Source organism: Staurois parvus, unplaced genomic scaffold (assembly GCF_062004578.1).
Source record: "Staurois parvus isolate SC_StPar_1 unplaced genomic scaffold, SC_StPar_1.0 ptg001132l, whole genome shotgun sequence".
NCBI classification, from domain to species: domain Eukaryota; kingdom Metazoa; phylum Chordata; class Amphibia; order Anura; family Ranidae; genus Staurois; species Staurois parvus.
In genome coordinates this window covers 367,874-387,807 of record NW_028318928.1, presented here as the reverse complement: position 1 = coordinate 387,807, position 19,934 = coordinate 367,874, and the positions used below count along the sequence as shown (strand labels likewise).

At 42.7% G+C, this 19,934-nt stretch overlaps 1 protein-coding gene across 1 annotated transcript; it reads right to left on the bottom strand.

Annotated features, from left to right (window-relative positions):
- Positions 1–6,766: 6,766 nt before the first annotated feature.
- Positions 6,767–19,419, bottom strand: LOC149439376 (actin-associated protein FAM107A-like). The gene is made up of 3 exons (XM_089659092.1): positions 19,169–19,419; positions 16,032–16,173; positions 6,767–7,116 (listed from the first exon to the last, which is right to left on the bottom strand). Exons 1-3 carry the CDS (start codon positions 19,417–19,419, stop codon positions 6,991–6,993), a joined length of 519 nt encoding a protein of 172 aa, XP_089515218.1. The 3' UTR covers positions 6,767–6,990.
- Positions 19,420–19,934: the final 515 nt, after the last annotated feature.

Genomic DNA, 19,934 nt, shown 5'->3' with positions numbered 1-19,934 from the left:
GCAGCTTGGTGTGAACAAATCAACTTTGGGAGCAATAATTAGAAAATGGAAGACATACAAGACCACTGATAATCTCCCTCAATCTGGGCTCCACGCAAGATCTCATCCCGTGGGGTCAAAATGATCACAAGAACAGTGAGCAAAAATCCCAGAACCACACAGTGGGGACCTAGTGAATGACCTGCAGAGAGCTGGGACCAACATAACAAAGGCTACCATCAGTAACACACTACACCGCCAGGGACTCAGATCCTGCAGTGCCAGACATGTCCCCCTGCTTAAGCCAGTACATGTCCGGGCCCATCTGAAGTTTGCTAGAGAGCATTTGGATGATCCAGAAGAGGATTGGGAGAATGTCATATGGTCAGATGAAACCAAAATAGAACGGTTTGGTAGAAACACAACTGGTCGTATTTGGAGGAGAGAGAATGCTGAGTTGCATCCAAAGAACACCATACCTACTGTGAAGCATGGGGGTGGCATCATCATGCTTTGGGGCTGTTTCTCCACAAAGAGACCAGGACGACTGATCCATGTACAGGACAGAATGAATGGGGCCATGTATCATGAGATTTTGAGTGCAAACCTCCTTCCATCAGCAAAGGCATTGAAGATAAAACGTGGCTGGGTCTTCCAACATGACAATAATCCCAAACATACCGCCCGGGCAACGAAGGAGTGGCTTCGTAAGAAGCATTTCAAGGTCCTGGAGTGGCCTAGCCAGTCTCCAGATCTCAACCCCATAGAAAACCTTTGGAGGGAGTTGAAAGTCCGTGTTGCCCAGCGACAGCCCCAAAACATCACTGCTCTAGAGGAGATCTGCATGGAGGAATGGGCCAACATACCAGCACCAGTGTGTGCCAACCTTGTGAAGATTTACAGGAAACGTTTGACCTCTGTCATTGCCAACAAAAGATATATAACAAAGTACTGAGATGAACGTTTGATATTGACCAAATACTTATTTTCCACCATAATTTGGAAATAAATTCTTTCCAAATCAGCCAATGTGATTGTCTGGATTTTATTTCTCATTTTGTCTCTCATAGTTGAGGTCTACCTATGATGCCAATTACAGGCCTCTCTCATCTTTTTAAGTGGGAGAACTTGCACAATTGGTGGCTGACTAAATACTTTTTTGCCCCACTGTATATATACAAATTACTTCTTAGCCCAGCAAAATGATACATGGTTCTTTATTTCCTAAAGAGGGTAGTACTGGGAGGTGGGTAGGGGGTGGAACCAAAGGACAGTGCGCAGAGGTGGGTTGGGGGTGAAGACAAGGAGTGACTCAGAAGCAGGTAGTACCTGCACCTATTCTCTGAGAAAAAAACCCTGACAGCAAGTGCAAAAATTATTTTATTGTATTTAGCTAATGAATGGTTATATAAATCATAATGTACATAAGTTGTCTTTGCTAGGGAGAGATTTCCCTAAAGATGAACACATTACAAACACAATACAATATACCTATAATAATAATAAATAAAATAAACCTTTGTTATCTGTTTATTTTTCCTTCTTTTCCTTTAGTATACAGAGTTGGTAGACAATGAGGCTGTAGTTAAATATGCTGCTTTGAGGTCCATCATATCACCTAAAGCCCAACTCCAGGCTTTGTCCCATTGGCCCTTAAATCTAACCTCTTTTGTGGTCTCCATTGGCAGTATTTTATGCTGTTGTACCCAACTTTTCTGAAGTCTTGAGGTTGGTGGCGAAAAGTTGCACAGTTCTATAACTCTTGAACCCATCTCTAGGCTGAGTGTGCATTGATGATTCAGATGGCAGTCCAGAGTACAAAGTGGGCATGGGTAGGTTTTAAAGACAACCTGTCACTCTCCCCATTCAGAACAGGATATGTGTAAAGCCCACCTACTGATCACTTTGCATTCACCTCTCTAGAACTCTCCCGCTGCTCCTTCCTCCTTCCTCCATTGTAACACCACCAAAATACCATCTCTGGCGTTGCAACTTAAAAGAGTACTACCCCTCCTAGGTGCTTTGACCTAGCAATTGGTGATCAGGTACAAACATAGCATCAATGGGAGGAGGTCTGTAGGCAGGGCCAAGGAAACGTTGGTGCAGTGTTGCATTCCTGGGTACCACTAACAGGTCTGTTTCCCAACTTTTGCATTAATGCTCTCTCCCTATGGGAGCATCTAAAGTATTTATTCACCGTCACATGCACAGTACCTTGACACGGCACCTCTCCACTTTCTTCTTGGCCAAGCCAGTACCAGTTCTAGACACAGGTTACCCACCAAAAACAGGGACAAGTCCGGTCAGTTTTTGATGCTTTACATTTATATTGTCAGAGCATACATCTTTTTTACCAAATCCTATTGGCGGTTGTCACAATCTTCCCTGGTTTGGGCATCCTTCTTCCAGTTCCCAGTACAAGTCATTTCTAGGGTACCAGAACATCTCCAGGTATCCTCCAGATGGGGAAAAACACTACAACTCTTCAAGAAGGACACAACTTAGTCATATGGGGAGAGCCTACTTCCTGTCTTCTCAGACCCTCTGTCCAAACTCTCTGTTCTCAAGTTCATCCCAATATTTATATCCATGAGTAGGGTACCATCTAGTGGCCAAACTGCAAACTATCCTAACACCCGCCCCCCCCCACCTTACAGGTCATATGTTACCCCATGCCCAGAAGTACTGTTTCTGCCACAGAAGCAGTGGGGGGGGCATTGGAGAGATTTATTTATTTCAGGTATTTATATAGCGCCGTCAATTTACGCAGCGCTTTACATATATATACATATATATATATTTTGTACATTCACATCAGTCCCTAACCCTCAAGGGGTGTACAATCTAAGGTCCCTAACTCACATTCATACATACACATACTATGGACAATTTATACAGGATCCAATTAACCTACCTGCATGTCTTTGGAGTGTGGGAGGAAACCGGAGTACCCGGAGGAAACCCACACAGGCACAGGGAGAACATGAAAACTCCAGGCAGGTGGTGCCGTGGTTGGGATTCGAACCAACAGATAAGTATAATATTAGATTGTAAGCTCTTATGAGCAAGACCTTCTTAATCCTCTTTTTTAATTGTATTGTAACTGTACTGTCTCACTTTATATTGTAAAGCGCTGTGAAAACTGTTGACACTATATAAATCTGGTATAATAATAATATAGTCAGAAGGAGTTTTTTTTTTTTAACAGACCCCGTCGCCTAATAGAGAATGACCCACAAAATTGCGCTAATGAGCAAATATGGCCGCCATACATATCATTACATACCATATAGAGAAACAAAGATTTTAAACCATTACCACAATTTGATTTTTTTTAGATTAAGCTGATTTTGTACATGTATGGCATTTCTACAAAACATTAAAATGATTTTGTCAGTTCTCTTTTCTTCGAGAGTTAGCTGGTTGTTGTGTAATATGTTATAAAGACAAATAAGATTTTTAAAAAAGCTAAAAATAAAAAGTAGGACTCTAGAGGGAGAAGAGGGTGCATAGTCTGTAGAGTGGATTCATAATCCTTAGGATTCAGATTCACAGTACTGCATGAAATTTTCAGAATGGGGTTGTTAGGGATTTTTGTATGTGCAGATAAATGTGCATTGGTTCCGGCAGGATTGCCAACCACCTCATCACTTTTTTTTACTGACAAAAGATGGAAAGTTTACTGACAATGCACATTTTTTTTTACTGGTGATCTGAAATATGACAGCAGCTCCTAATATAAACCAAGACCAGGGCTGGGACAAGGGTTGGGCGGGAGGGGCAGCTGCCCTTGGCGCAATGGTTTACTGTAGGGATGGGGGAGCCTTCCTTCTGGAACGAGGCTGACTAGAGTATTGACAGTGACAATGATTTTGACAAGCGAGTGACTGCTGGGCACAGAATCACTAAAGCTTGCACATCATGAAGGGGGGCACAGTTTGGCATCTTTGAGTGCTGGATGACCTTGTCCCAGCACTGACCATGACAATAGATATTTAAACAGAATAAACAATATGTAAACATTAACAACACAGTGACAAAATGTGAGCATGACTAAGATTATGATAGATCTGGGGCACTTTGGGATGGAACAGATAAACAAGAAGCGAATGGCCAAATGATACCTATCAGGTGGAGAGGCCTACAAGGGGATGAATCTGTGCCTAACCGCTGTGTACACTGCATATCGCAGTCCTTGTACCCACTAAATATTCCTAATTATTGTACCACAATTGACAGTCTCACAGACACACATAAACCTCAAGACAAAGGAACTGTAAACAATAAATAAATAAACATTTCCATTACATAGGCTTTTCTGCACACAAAAAGATAGCACTTTTACTGGACCTATCTTAAAATGAGTTTCAGTAAAGCCAACAACCGTTGAAACTATGAACACCTTGGTCTTGACTATGTAATGTACAACATAATGTATAGAGAGTCAGGGGTTGGTAACAAACAAGACAACATATAGAATGCAGCACTCAGTGCAAGCCACATGTTCATGTCAGAGACCCTTGTGCATTATATTTCCTCCTTACAACAAAGTCCTCAGATATATCAGAGTCTCCTGCATTCCCCTATACTTCCATGTTCCCAGAGTCCTTACATCATATTTCCTTATTACATCGAAGTGTGTAGAGTCCCCAGTGTTGATCCTTACATCAGAGCCCCCCCTTACACTAGGACCCCCCTTATTAGAGTCCCCAGCATTCCCCCTTACATCAGGGTTCCAAACTCCCCTCTTATATCACAGTCCCGCCCAGGGGCGGACTGACAACTGATGGGGCTCCCGGGCAATAGGGAATCATGGGGCCCCTGTTTCCTTGCCCAAACTCAAAAAAGCCTATGAAAAAGGTACCAGGGGCATCTTATGGGGTCCCCTACTGACCCCGGGCCCTCGGGCAGTGCCCGAGTTTCCAAATGGTCAGTCCACCCCTGGTCCCGCCCTTACATCAGAGTACCCATTAATCTCCCATACATCAGAGTCCTCAGCATTCCCCCTTAAATAAGTGTGTCTAGAATCCCCCCTTACAACAGAGTCCCTTGCATTCCCCCATACATCAGGTTTCCCAGATCCCCCTCACTTCAAAGTCCCCAGAGTTCTCTCTTACATCAGAGTCTGCAAAGTTCTTCCTCACTCCAGAGTCCCACCCTTACATCAGATTACCCTCATATACCAGAGTCCACAGAGTTCCTCCTTTAATCAGTGTCCCCAGAATTCCCTCCTTACATCAGCGTCCCCAGAATTCCCTCCTTACGTCAGTGTCCCTACTTTCCCCTTACATAAATGTCCCCCCTTACATTCAATTACCCTCATATACCAGAGTCTACAGAGTTCCTCCTTTAATTAGTGTCCCCAGAATTCCCTCCTTACGTCAGTGTCAGTACTTTCCACTTACATAAATGTTCCCCCTTACATTCAATTACCCTCATATACCAGACTCCACAGAGTTCCTCCTTTGACCAGTGTTCCCAGAATTCCCTCCTTATATCAATGTTCCCCCTTACCTCAGGGTCCCCACCCCCTTACATTAGTGTCCCCACTTCCCCCTGACATCAGTGTCCCCCTTACCTCAGTTTCCCCCACTTCACTCTTACATCAGTGTCCCCACTCCCTCCTTACATTACATCATTGTCCCTATCTTATCTCAGTGTCCCCACTCCCTCCTTACATCATTGTCCCTATCTTATCTCAGTGTCCCCACTCCCTCCTTACATCATTGTCCCTATCTTATTTCAGTGTCCCCACTCCCCCCTTACTGTAGCATCAGTGGATGGCAGCAGCAGACCGCTTAAGTGTAAATGGCTCTGAAAGCCTGGAGATTACAGGGGGGAGTCAGCCAAGGTATTTTTCTTGTCCACGGACTTTTACAAACGGGAGAAATCAGAGTGTTTTTCACAAACTGTCCTCAAAAATACGGATGACTGGCAACCCTAGTTTCCATATCTACCTAAGCAATGATCATAGTGCTATTCTCATGTTATGACCATCATGACAACATTTTGCTTTGGCGCAGAGAGTATAACACATTTCCTCCAAACAGATCTCCATTTATACAAATGCCTGTACAATAGAATGCTCATTATTTTCAAGCAGGTTATTGAAGAAGCTGCAATAGCAGCAATGATCTATTTAAGCAGAAATTGAAAGTGATTCTTGTTACAAAACTGAGCATATGATGAAAACATGCAAACACATATGTGACTCAAAATTCTATACAAAGCTAAAAATAAAATAGTTGGGCTTAAAAATACATTCTAAATGATTCTTGGTGACAATGGATTACTCTGCCGTTCTTTAGGATTGAAAGACAGCTGGTAAACTGCAACTACAGCTGTAGAATATGACAGAGGAAACAAATGTCTCTCTTGCATGGTAGCTCCAATCATTATATCTATACTTTCATCAGTGAATACAGGAATCTGATCATTTTGTCCCAGGTATCAGCTTATTTGACCATCTAAGGCAGCCATTCTCAACCAGGGTTCCATGAAACCCTAAGGTTCCTCCATGGGTGGCTAGGGGTTTTTTGAGCTGTGGCCAATTGACCTCCCATCTGATGGTGCCCAGTTCAGGGTCCAATGCCACTTAGCAGATCCAGCGGCATGAGTGTAAGGGAGTCATTCTGGTCACCACTATAAGCGGGGCTTTCTTCCCACTTCCAACCACCAATGTAAAAGGCATTTTACACCCTGATAGACTAATATTTCCAGAGATTCCCAGAGACCTGAAAATAATTTCAAGAGTTCTTTTGGAGTAAAAGGTCGAGAAAGGCTGATCTAATATGGGAAAACTTTATGTTCCTCTATTTTTCAGAGGGTGAAAAGCACATGCTAAATAGGTCAACATTCATCAGTGATGACCTCTATATATGCCCTCTGGTCCCTTTGGTAGTTGTCTTTCTTAGCACAGAGTGAACATCAAGGCATTCTGCATCCACGATGGATATATCCGATCAGTTGGACCCCAGAAATAGACAGGTCCAATATAACGGAGATGTGTGTTCAGCTGACAGGAGGTGGGGGGCTCTGCTCATCCCTTGTTTTGGCTTTCCGGAGATTCTCCCTCACTTTCAGGAACTCATGGACGTCAGGAGCAGGTCTTCCACTCTTGGTCGATTCGTGCTGCCTCTGCAATGTCAAAAACCAGAGAGGAAACTAAGCTCTTGTTGATTATACCTTTACATGCTTTGTGACTGTAATTTTCTATAGAAAACTGTGATCATCAAAAACAGAGGATAGAATCAAGCTGAAAGATGTACCCATGTTGTAGCCAGCACCAGCTGAAAATTGCAAAATAAAAAATTTACAGGCCATTAAAAGATATAATAAAAAAAGCAGTTTTTCCTACAATATTTGGAAAAATACTTGGAAAAAATCTGTATGTAAATGGATAGAAAACTGGCTAAAAGATCTTATTCAAAGAGTAGTGGTTAATGATTCATATTCTGAATGGTCTAGGGTTGTTAGTGGTGTACCCCAAGGTTCAGTGTTGGGACCCTTACTTTTTAATATATTTATAAACGATATAGGGTCTGGGATTAAAAATATAATTTCGGTCTTTGCAGATGACACCAAGCTGTGCAGTGGAATAACGTTAGTCTGGCTGAAAAAAGACAAAAGTCCATTCAGTTCAACTATAGAAAAAAAAAAAGTTCTAATCCTATACCCATAGTTGATTCAGAGGAAGGCAAAAAAATAACCCAGCAAAGCATGATCCAATTTGCTCCTGCTGGGAAAAAAAATCCTTCCTGATCCCCCGAGAGGCAATCGGATATTCCCTGGATCAACTTTACTTATAAATGTTAGTGTACAGTTGCAAGAAAAAGTATGTGAACCCCTTGAGATTACGTGGAGTTTTGCATGAATTGGGCATAAAATGTGCTCTGAACGTCATCTAAGTCACAACAATAGAAGAACACAGTCTGCTGAACATAATACTACACAAACATTAGATGTTGCCATGGTTTAATTACACATAACATGTAAACATTCACAGTGCAGGGAGGAAAAAGTATGTGAGGCCCTAGTTTAATAACTTCTCCCAGAGCTAATTGGAGCCAGGAGTGAGCCAACCTTGACTCCAATCAGTGTGATGATATTGGATGTGTTGCTGACAGCTGTCCTGCCCTTAAAAAACACACACCTGTTTTGGGTTTACTGGTTTCAAGAAGCACTGTCTGATGTGAACAATGCCTCGCAGAAAAGAGCTCTCAGAAAATCTACGATCAAGAATTGTTGACTTGCATGAAGCTGGAAAGGGTTACAAAAGTATCTCCAAAAGCCTTGATGTTCATGTGTCCACGGTAAGACAGACTGTCTACAAATGGAGAAAGTTTAGCACTGTTGCTACTCTCCCTAGGCGTGGTCGTCCTGTAAAAATGACTGCAAGAGCACAGCGCAGAATGCTGCATGAGGTAAAGAAGAATCCCAGAGTGTCAGCTAAAGACCTACAGAAATCTCTGGCACATGCTAACATTTTTGTTGACTCATCTACAGTAAGGAAAACATTAAACAAGAATGGAGTACATAGGAGGACACCACGGAGGAAGCCATTGCTGTCCAAAAAGAATATTGCAGCACGTTTGAAGTTTGCAAAAGAGCACCTGGATGTTCCACAGCACTACTGGCAGAATATACTGTGGACAGATGAAACCAAGATTGAGTTGTTTGGGAAGAACACACAACACTATGTGTGGAGAAAAAAAGGCACAGCACACCAACATCAAAACCTCATTCCCACTGTAAAACATGGCGGAGGGAGCTTCATGGTTTGGGGCTGCTTTGCTGCCTCAGGGCCTGGACGGATTGCTGTCATTGATGGGAAAATGAATTCCAGAGTTTATCAAGACATTTTGCAGGAAAACGTACGACCATCTGTCCGCCAACTGAAGCTCCGCAGAGGATGGGTGATGCAACAGGACAATGACCCAAAGCATACAAGTAATTCAACAAAACAATGGCTGCAACAGCACAGAATACGCCTTCTGGAGTGGCCCAGTCAGAGTCCTGACCTCAACCCGATTGAAATGCTGTGGCATGACCTTAAGAGAGCGATTCACAGCAGACATCCCAAGAATATTGCTACACTGAAACAGTTTTGTGAAGAGGAGTGGTCCAAAATTACTTCAGATCGTTGTGCAGGTCTGATCTGCAACTACAGGAAACGTTTGGTTGAGGTTATTGCTGCCAAAGGAGGGTCAACCAGTTATTAAGTCCAAAGGTTCACATACTTTTTCCTTCCTGCACTGTGAATGTTTACATGTTATGTGCAATTAAACCATGGCAACATCTAATGTTTGTGTAGTATTATGTTCAGCAGACTGTGTTCTTCTATTGTTGTGACTTAGATGACGTTCAGAGCACATTTTATGCCCAATTCATGCAAAACTCCACGTAATCCCAAGGGGTTCACATACTTTTTCTTGCAACTGTATATATTCTGTGTATCTAAGAAACAATCCAGGCCTTTTTTGAAGCAATCCAAGAGAAACAATGGAGTACTACCAGATATAAATCTGCCTTCCTCGCCTACACTTCCTCCCTCCATGATGCCAAGCAAGCCTACTTTGGAACCCTCATCAATACCCTCACCGGCTCTTTTCTACCTTCAACTCCCTGCTCTCTCCGCCCCCACTTCCACCCAGTACCTCACTCACCGCCCATGAGATTGCTAACCACTTCCAAAGCAAGATCAACACAATTCCCAGGGACATCACCACTGCCCAGACTTCCGCCCCACCTAGCATCCCTCACACGAAAACCCCCTCAACACTCCTCTCCCTTGACCTCGCCACTGTCCAGACCTCCACCCTGCCCAACATTCGTCACGCTAAAACCCCCTCAACACTCCACTCCTTTGACCCCGTTACCACCGAAGAGGTCACTAAGGTCTTCTCTGAAGCTCACCTTACCACCTGTCCCCACACAACTCCTACGCTCATCCTCCTCCTCCATCCTACGCTCCCTCACCCACATCTTTAATCTCTCCCTCTCTACTGGCACATTCCCCTCCCCTCTGAAGCACGCACACATTGCTCCCATACTTAAAAAACCCTCCCTGGATCCCACCGACCCAAACAACCTTAGACAACAACCTCCTTGATCCCCTTCAATCTGGCTTCCGTCCCCTACACTCCACCGAAACCACCCTACTCAAACTCACCAACGACCTGCTAACTGCCAAAGCTAATGGTCACTACTCAGTGCTACTACTCCTCGACCTCTTTGCGGCTTTCGACGCGGTCGACCACCCCCTCCTCCTCAACCTCTCTGCGGCTTTTGACATGGTTGACCACCCCCTCCTCCTCAAAAGACTATACTCCTTCGGCCTCAGAGACTCCGCTCTCTCCTGGCTCTCTTCCTATCTATCACAACGCTCCTTCAGCGTTACCTATAACGCTGCCACCTCCCCCTCACTCCCACTCTCTGTTGGGGTCCCCCAAGGTTCTGTCCTCGGGCCCCTTCTCTTCTCCACCTACACCTCATCACTTGGTCAACTGATACACTCCCACAGCTTCAACTACCAGCTCTATGCCGATGACACTAAAATCTATCTCTCTACCCCTCGCCTCACCCCTTCAGTCTCGCCCGAATCACTAGTCTTCTGAATGACATATCAGACTGGATGTCACTCCACTTCCTCAAATTAAACCTTGCCAAAACCGAGCTCCTCGTTTTTCCCCCAGCCCATGCCCCCCCCCCAACCTCTCCATCACGATCAACAACGCCACCATCAGCGCCACACCGCAAGCCAGGGTACTAGGTGTCATACTAGACTCCAATCTGTCTTTCCAGCCCCAGATCCAATCGCTGACAAATTCATGCAGACTCCACCTCCGCAACATCTCCAAAATATGCACGTTCCTAACTCCAGAAACTACAAAGCAACTTGTTCACTCCCTTATCATATCACAGCTTGACTACTGACTACTGTAACTCCCTCCTCACCGGCCTACCCCAATACAGGCTATCCCCGCTTCAGTCTATCCTGAATTCTGTGCCCAGACTCATCCACCTTACCAACCGCTCCGTATCCGCTACCCCCCTCTGCCAATCCCTCCACTGGCTTCTGATTGCCCAACGCATAAAATTCAAAATACTAACAAAGCTGTTCATAATACTGCCCCAAACTACATCACCAACCTGATATCCATCTACCACCCAAAACGCACTCACTGCTCCTCACAAGACCTCCTACTCTCCAGCTCCCTGGTCTCCTCCTCCCATGCCCCTCTCCAGGACTTCTCCAGGGCTTCCCCCATCCTCTGGAACTCACTACCCCAATCCATCAGACTGTCACCTACTCTCCTCACCTTTAGGCGCACCCTGAAAACCCATCTCTTCAGAGAAGCCTACCGCGCCCTCACCTAACTGCTGATCTCCTCCGCTCTCCCCACCACTCCATCCCCCACAGCTATTTCCTCCTGTACCACTCTCCCCTCCCTCCTAGATTGTAAGCTCCAAGGAGCAGGGCCCTCGAACCCCTCGTGTATTTTATTGTATTGTGACTGTACTGTCTCATATATTGTCTCCCATTGTAATGTACAGCGCTGAGCAAACTCTTGGCACTATATAAATGCTGTGTATTAATAATAATAATGCTAGTCAGTACCAGTGTGCAAAAGTGTATTTGCTTTGGAAGAATAAATCACTTCTAGCGTTGGGTGTCCTACATGTGTGGATGTTGCTGTGTTATATAAAACTATTAGAATAGTTTTTCACATTTTAGAATGGGGTGCCTCAAGACTGTTCATAATTTTAAAGGGTGCCTTGACTGAAAAAAGGTTGAGAAACACTGGGCTAGAGAAGTCCACCTAGAGAAGAGACGGGACGGCGTCTCCGCGGTTCAGTCACAGCCGCAGCAACACAATGTCCAGCTAGTTCTGGCTCTGATAGAGAGGATTACTCTCCAAGCTAGGCCGCAGCAAAACCGAGGCACCCAGCATCCTGGAATCTTGTCCTGCTTGCCTTGAAGCCCGGGTCCAAGAGAGCGAGTTCGCCCCGCACTGTGTCCTTTATATGCTTCTGGCTGCTGGGTATTGTAGTTCAAAGCCATATTAGCTCCATTTTGAATCAAAGGGCTTGGACTAAAAGTCGCACAATCCTCTACCTCCAGTAAGTGGCTACTTTCAGGCGAAATTATGTCAACACCTGCTAGCTGAGCACTAGGGGGAAAACGCTCTCGCTGTGAAATTATGAGAAGTGTCCCTAGATTAACGGCATAGCCCAGCCAGCAACTGGCTACATATAAAATACCACCAAAAGAAACCTCTTTATGTCTCAAATAAATAATATAAAATTAATTGGCATGTGAATGGTAATTGTCAAAGTATCACAGCGCTGGAAACTGAAAAAGTGGCTAAAGACAATTCCAGACAATTTATTTTTTATTTTTCAATTAGATCAGGGTTCTCCAAATGTTTCAGCATGAGGGCCACATATATATGTAAAGTGCTTCGTAAATTGACAGCGCTATATAAGTACCTGAAATAAAATAATAAAATAAAATAATTGTATATTTTACAAATATTGGCAGTCCAGAAAAAAATAACAGTTTTATAAATGAATGAATACAATATAGATGAATTAATATGTTTTACTTGGAGCTTTTGTTTGTAATCAACAAGATATGATTCAGTATATCTATAACTACCACTTCCTTAAGTGTAATAAGTGACAAATTAGAAAAACCAATATGCAGCAAAACTTAATTCCCCATAGCACAAATAAAACCTTCACCCTTGAAGATATAAGATAACAATATGAAAATGTGCCAAAATTACATAAATAAATAAATACTTATACAATTCACCTCATAAAGTAACTATATATCAATATTCAAAAAGAAATTCAATTCAAAAAATATATAATAATTCAAAAAAGTAAGAAAAAGTCCCAAAAAAAGTCCAAACAAAATTAATATAAGTTCAAACAAATTCCTAAAAATATGAGTATAAAAATGAAACTGGGAAATCCTTTTCAATCCTTCCTTTCTCACGATAAACCTCAAACAAAAGAAAATATCACATAGTGCATTATCTTTATAATATAATAAAATATTCGTGACGACACTCTGGTGATTATCCAATATAAAATATATTTTATTTTTTTAAAATAATTAGTGTAAAAAGTGAACCAAGTGCATCAATTTAATTAATTAAAAAATATATAAATTAATTAGTGCAACACACTGTGTACTGTGAATCACTCTTCCAGTGCTCCAAAAACAAATCCACACTGTGCCACTTCTATTATAGTAAGGAATATATACCCTTACCAACACTCCTCCAAAAACCTGCTTTCAATATTTATCCTATGGATGAGATCCTCCTAAAGTGCTCCCCCAGATTCCACTGTATTCAGGGCACTATTCCAGCAGGATTTTCCATATCTCCATATCAATGGCACCATATAGATAGAAAGCATATGAGGGACAAATAGTGTAATACCGCCAAAGTAAAGTACAGAAAAGCTTTATTAAAACTGCTCACATTTCAAAAGATTTAAAACCGCTTTAAATACCGTAGAAACCGCCAAGCTACCATCCAGGGAACATCCAGGGACCGACACACAGTCTTTCTCCTCTTTTCCCTTTAGTAAAATGGCCGCCAGTCGACTTCCGGTTCCGGTATGCGTCCTGACGTCACAGCCCTTGACGCGTTTCGTCATCGACTTAATCATAAGGGATCCCTGTGTGTCGGTCCCTGGATGTTCCCTGGATGGTAGCTTGGCGGTTTCTACGGTATTTAAAGCGGTTTTAAATCTTTTGAAATGTGAGCAGTTTTAATAAAGCTTTTCTGTACTTTACTTTGGCGGTATTACACTATTTGTCCCTCATATGCTTTCTATCTATATGGTGCCAATGATATGGAGATATGGAAAATCCTGCTGGAATAGTGCCCTGAATACAGTGGAATCTGGGGGAGCACTTTAGGAGGATCTCATCCATAGGATAATTATTGAAAGCAGGTTTTTGGAGGAGTGTTGGTAAGGGTATATATTCCTTACTATAATAGAAGTGGCACAGTGTGGATTTGTTTTTGGAGCACTGGAAGAGTGATTCACAGTACACAGTGTGTTGCACTAATTAATTTATATATTTTTTAATTAATTAAATTGATGCACTTGGTTCACTTTTTACACTAATTATTTTAAAAAAATAAAATATATTTTATATTGGATAATCACCAGAGTGTCGTCACGAATATTTTATTATATTATAAAGATAATGCACTATGTGATATTTTCTTTTGTTTGAGGTTTATCGTGAGAATGGAAGGATTGAAAAGGATTTCCCAGTTTCATTTTTATACTTATATTTTTTGGAATTTGTTTGAACTTATATTAATTTTGTTTGGACTTTTTTTGGGACTTTTTCTTACTTTTTTGAATTATTATATATTTTTTGAATTGAATTTCTTTTTGAATATTGATATATAGTTACTTTATGAGGTGAATTGTATAAGTATTTATTTATTTATGTAATTTTGGCACATTTTCATATTGTTAAGATATGATTCAGAACACAGAAATAACTTCATTAAAACAAAGCAAAGAAATTCCACATAATCAAGTGTCATTAATAAAGGTCGAACAAAAATACATCCAGTCTGCTCATACTGGTATGCAGTGACAGGACTTCTGGTGCGTGGTGACGTCGCTTCCGGCGCGGACGCCATATTGGGACACCAGGATCCATGATTAGACACCCATAATATGGGTAAAAGCTGGAAATCTAATATGTGAGTGGGCAATTTTATTGAATGTTTTGCTAATAAATTATCGGGTTACACTATGGAGGATCTCTTTTGATTTTTGTTATGATCCCATGGTGGAATCAGCTGTTTATGAGTACCAGGTGATTGGAGAGAGCTCAGGAGTATTGGGTCTGCTGGCATATCCAGGAGGGTCCTGCTTTTGACGTGGCTATCCCTGTACATACATGGGTCTCCCACAAAGCAAGTTTGCCCTTGTGGTCGCTTGAAGGAGGTGAGGAGGCACTTTGGCCACTTATGGATATCTCTTCACAGTGTTTGGCACCTTACACACCGCATGATACTACCGATTGAATTTACATGTGTTTTACCTGCATGTTGCATATTTGATCAAGTGGACGTTTATCTGGCATGTTATTGTCTACGTGTTGGACACTCGTACTTGGATATCAGTTGTGTTCCCCTCTAGGGTATCACTTGCCTCACATTTATTTGGTCCCCCTCCATTGGGGATATATGATTTTAAGTGGTCACTTGTGGCATTTGTGTATTCACTTATACGTTCTTATATGTCTTTGCATGTTAATATGTGTTATTGATGTTTTTAGTATTTACTTAGCGCTACACCAACATTTATTATAATACTTTATACAGTCTGCTCCTTTCCCATCAAAGTCTAATCACTGGGGTCCCCATCAGGGTTTTAATTACATTACAGTCCCTATCAGACTGTGCACATCAGCTGTGGACTGGATAAAATCTTGTAGTGGCCACATGTGGCCCCTGGGCTGTAGTTTGGAGACCTCCTGTATTAGAACAATGTTAACTCCTTTGTATAGCATCAGAGTCCCTACTTACGTCAGAGTCCTTATCAGACTGAACCTTAAATCAGAGTCCCCCTTACATTAATGTCCTCCCCCTTACATCAGTGTCCCTATTAGAGTCCTCACACCAGTGTCCCCATCAGAGTCCCTCCTTACATAAATGTCCTCCCCCTTACATGAGCATCCATATCAGAGTCACCCCTTACATCAAAGTCCACATTAGAGCCCCCTTATGTCATGGTCTCCTTCAGAGTCCTCCTTACATCAAGGTCCACATCAGAGTCCACATTACATCAGGGTCCACATCTGAGTCCCTCTTTATATTAGGGTCCTCATCAAAGTCCCTATTACATCGGAGTGCCTCCTTACATTTGGGTTCTAGTCCACCTCAGAGTCCCTTCTTATATCAGGCAGCAAGACAGGCAAGAAATTCCCATTTAAAAAAAGAGAGGTCATCAGCCAATGTAATCAACTTAGAACCTTAGAAAGAATACTCTGCATTTACCTCCTCTCGCCGCAGCTGCCACTTCTGCAGCTCTTGCTGTAGGGGGCAGTGTGGCACTTTTGTGTCTTGACTTTCCTGTCGCTGATTCCGCCTCTTCTCCAAAACTCGCAGTAGTTCAGGCTTACTGTGCAAGACAAGGCCTCTGCAAGAAAAACACAAAGCACAGCAAAATGACTCCTTAGTTGGATTCCAAAGAGTTTGAAGGTAAACCCAACCCAAGAGCTCCAAACTTTAACACAAACTCTTCGATACTCTAAACACCAACACATGATGCTTGGACCTGACTGCTCGGAGGAACTTTAAATTATACTATTCTCCATAATTTGTCCCTCTCTGTAAATCTCAGGAGCTCTGAACCAGTCATACCTTGCACATCCACATTGCCCCAGCCCTTTGTTTTTTCTTTTTCCCTCTCTTACTCCTTAAGTCTTTCTCCCTGAATTAAATTGGTGACTACCTTGATGGAAATAGTCACTTTACTGACCCATGGTAAATACCACCTGCACTGGCACATAACATAGGCATTTAGATACTGCTACCTTCATGTGCACCTGCGCCCTGACTATTCACACTTAAGTATTAACATATTGCTAAACAAGCAGTAGTTACATAGTTAGTCTGGCTGAAAAAAGACAAAAGTCCATCCAGTTCAACCATTAAAAAAAAAAGTTATAATCCTACACCCACAGTTGATCCAGAGGAAGGGAAAAAAAAACCAGCAAAGCATGATCCAATTTGCTCCTGCAGGGAAAGAAATTCCTTCCTGATCCCCCGAGAGGCAATCAAATATTCCCTGGATCAACTTTACCTATAAATGTTAGTATCCAGTTATATTCTGTGTATCTAAGAAAGAATCCAGGTCTTTTTTAAAGCAATCCACTGAGCTGGCCAGAACCAACTCTTGAGGGAGTCTATTCCACATTTTCACAGCTCTTACTCTGAAGAAACCTTTCCATGTTTGGAGATTAAATTTCTTTTCCTCCAGACGTAAAGAGTGCCCCCTTGTCCTCTGTGGTGACCTCAGGGTGAATAACTCTACACCGAGTTCACTATATGAACCACTGATGTATTTATACATATTGATATTATCCCCCCTTATGTATTATACATGTTGATCATATCCCCCCTTAATCTCCTCTTCTCAAGAGAGAATAAATTCAGTTCCTCTAATCTTTCCTCATAGTACGAGTACGTTAAATCAGAACTCCATAAAAAAAATGTATTTTCCCATGCAGTGGGGCTTTGTCCGCACTGCATGGGAAAACTTCCCGTTTTGTCCAGGGGTTTAGTAGAAAACCCTCCGATCCTCCAGAAAACCGCGCTCCCCCACATCCAGTGGTGGACTGTTTCTGCCATCCTCACACCCAGAGCTGGTCTACAGATGTGTTGACGTCAGGAACAGTCCATTCACAGGACCACTAGCATGTAGGGGGGGGGGGGAGAAGTGGCAGGGACCAGTCTTGCGCACTGAGGATTGGCGGATTCGGTAAGTATATCTTCACTCTTATGACCCCTAGACAAAAATAAGCGGATGGTCCAAAAAATGTTTTGCCTGGATTTTTTCTTTAAAACAAGCCCTAAATCACCACTGTAGCCATAGGCATTGTGGAGAAAATCTATCGCTTTCCATTGCACCACAAGCTTGGCAGCCTACCAGCCCTCTAAGGTAAACATACAGCAGGTGTTTCTAAGAAATGGACTGAAAACCAATTTGAGAGTCTTTGTTGTGGTCATTGGGGAGCCTTGAGAATGAATGACTTCACATTAGAAGGAGCTAGGGGGTCAGTGAGGGCTTGTTTAAAAACTTTCTACTACTTGTTAAGAATATGGTAAAATTTAAATGTCTATAGTCTGGTCACAGGTGCACTTTAACACCCCCCATATGTGTGGTTGGGTAGCTATCACAAAGAGAACATATTGTGCTGCTGTACATAGAATGAGGCTAATATTATTATTATACAGAATTTATATAGCATCAACAGTTTACACAGCGCTTTACAACATAAGGGCAGACAGTACAATTACAATACAAATTAATACAGGAGGATTCAGAGGGCCCTGCTCGATGGAGCTTACAATCTAAAGTTAAATACAATAGCTGTATTAAAAGTACATTTAAAACAATATACTGTATGTTTTATAGATGTAGCTTTCTCCAGTTTAAGTAGGATTTTTGTTTGTTAGTCAGAGACTTGCTAGAAGCCTGGGATGAGTCAGCCTGGATGTGAGCCAGTGAGGTTACCTCAGAGCAAGCTGGGAGGCTTACAGATCAGGGCTTCTGGAGCCCTCCCACCCTTCTAGAAAGCTCTGGCTCCGGTTGCATCCTTACTGGGCTCCACAATCAGAAGGAAGACCCCAGTAAAGGTGGTGGTGGCAGGGGACCCCCTTCCATCACCTGTAAAAGTGATCCAATGGCTGTATAGCCACTGCAATCACTTTTACCGTGTAGGGAACCGCTGGCTAAAAAGACCAATACAGAATCATGACTGTAGCTGCAGTCATTATTCTGTAATAAACACTTCAACCCAATGCCATTTTTAAATGGTGAACAGACGGGAAGCGGTTAAATATACTAAAAAAGCTTTATATTGATTAAATTTCAACAACTTCCTCATGAACATGCTAAAATTTGCTTCATGAGTGGTCCTGTCAAGCCCTCCCACCTGACATCTTTCAGTTGCAAAATGGAAGAAGCTGGACTAACAATTTCTGCCAAACAGTGGCTGCAGCCAATCAGGTTGAAGCCCGTTGGAGCCGACAGGGCCACCCATGGCTCATATTTCATTAGATTTAGCAGGAATTGGCTGAAGTTTGAGCTGTGTATGGCCAACTAAGAAATCCACCACAACTGCGGCCGGGAAGGAAAGTTGGCTCTTCGGAAACAAAACTGGAAGAGATTGTAAAGTACCTCTGCCCCAGAAACGGTTCTTCTTTTTATAATTATATTTGATATTAACAGTAGATATACTGTACTAGTAGGCCCATTTTGTTTTGGAGTTCTTGTATGGTAAGACTGTAGTAGTATATATAGGTGCAAAAGAAAGCCATTTTTAAATATGAGTCTTAAAGCAGCAAAAATGAATTTTAAAAATCCAAACTGGTCCATGCATGGTACTAATTCTGGCATCAATACATACTTCTTGTAGGTGAGCAGTAGCTCCCGGTGCAGTTCCTGGTGGGTACGAGATGACTTCATGGGGCTGTCAGGTTTATATGGAGTGATAACTTTGGGAAGTATACTGATGGAGTCACATGATCCTTCTTTCCCTGCAGCTTTAAAAAGTAAAGGAGCAGAGGTCAGCAAAACCTGGTCTGAGCTTACAGTGATGATTGCAAAAAAAACCTCCTCTTTAAAGAAGAACTCTGGTACGTCTAACAGTGAAGTCATGGTGGATGTAAGTGTAATAGGCAAATACTGCTTACTCTGTGATGTGTTCCACTAGATATGTCAGTTTACATTAACCAGACCCTACACCATGTGTTAAACACAAGGTCGTAAACAGAATCCAGCCTGCCAGGCAATTTCATGTGGCCCTCGTACCTCTCCTGCAGTTGCACCCCAAGCCCACCTCCACACCCACCAGCCTCAGCAGTCAGCAGCAGAGAGAACTCCTGCACCAGGTCTTGCACTTCTCTGAGCAGCCGTAGCACCCCCTCGTCTCTGCTTCCCTCCCCTGGTCTCAGCATTCAGCAGACTCTGGCAGCTAACTCCAGTCCACCTCTGATCCTCCACAAGACCCTGCACTTTCTGCTTCCCTACTTCCCCCAAAGCAGTTGGCAGCAGAGAGGAGGACAGAACTCCTCCTACAGATCCTGCACCTCTCTGTGGAGCCACAGCACCCCCTCATCTCTGCCTCCTTGGGTCTCAGCATACAGCAGACTCCAGCAGCTTTATGGAGGGAA

Bases quoted from the DNA above. Each gene is read 5' to 3' on its own strand.
- LOC149439376 (XM_089659092.1), bottom strand. From the start codon at position 19,419: ATGACTTCACTGTTAGACGTACCAGAGTTCTTCTTTAAAGAGGAGGTT. The intron at 16,174-19,168 runs GTATGTATTGAT...TTTTTCTTGCAG, and splicing joins CTACTGCTCACCTACAAGAA to AGGCCTTGTCTTGCACAGTA. The intron at 7,117-16,031 runs GTAAATGCAGAG...TTGACATTGCAG, and splicing joins GGCAGCTGCGGCGAGAGGAG to AGGCAGCACGAATCGACCAA.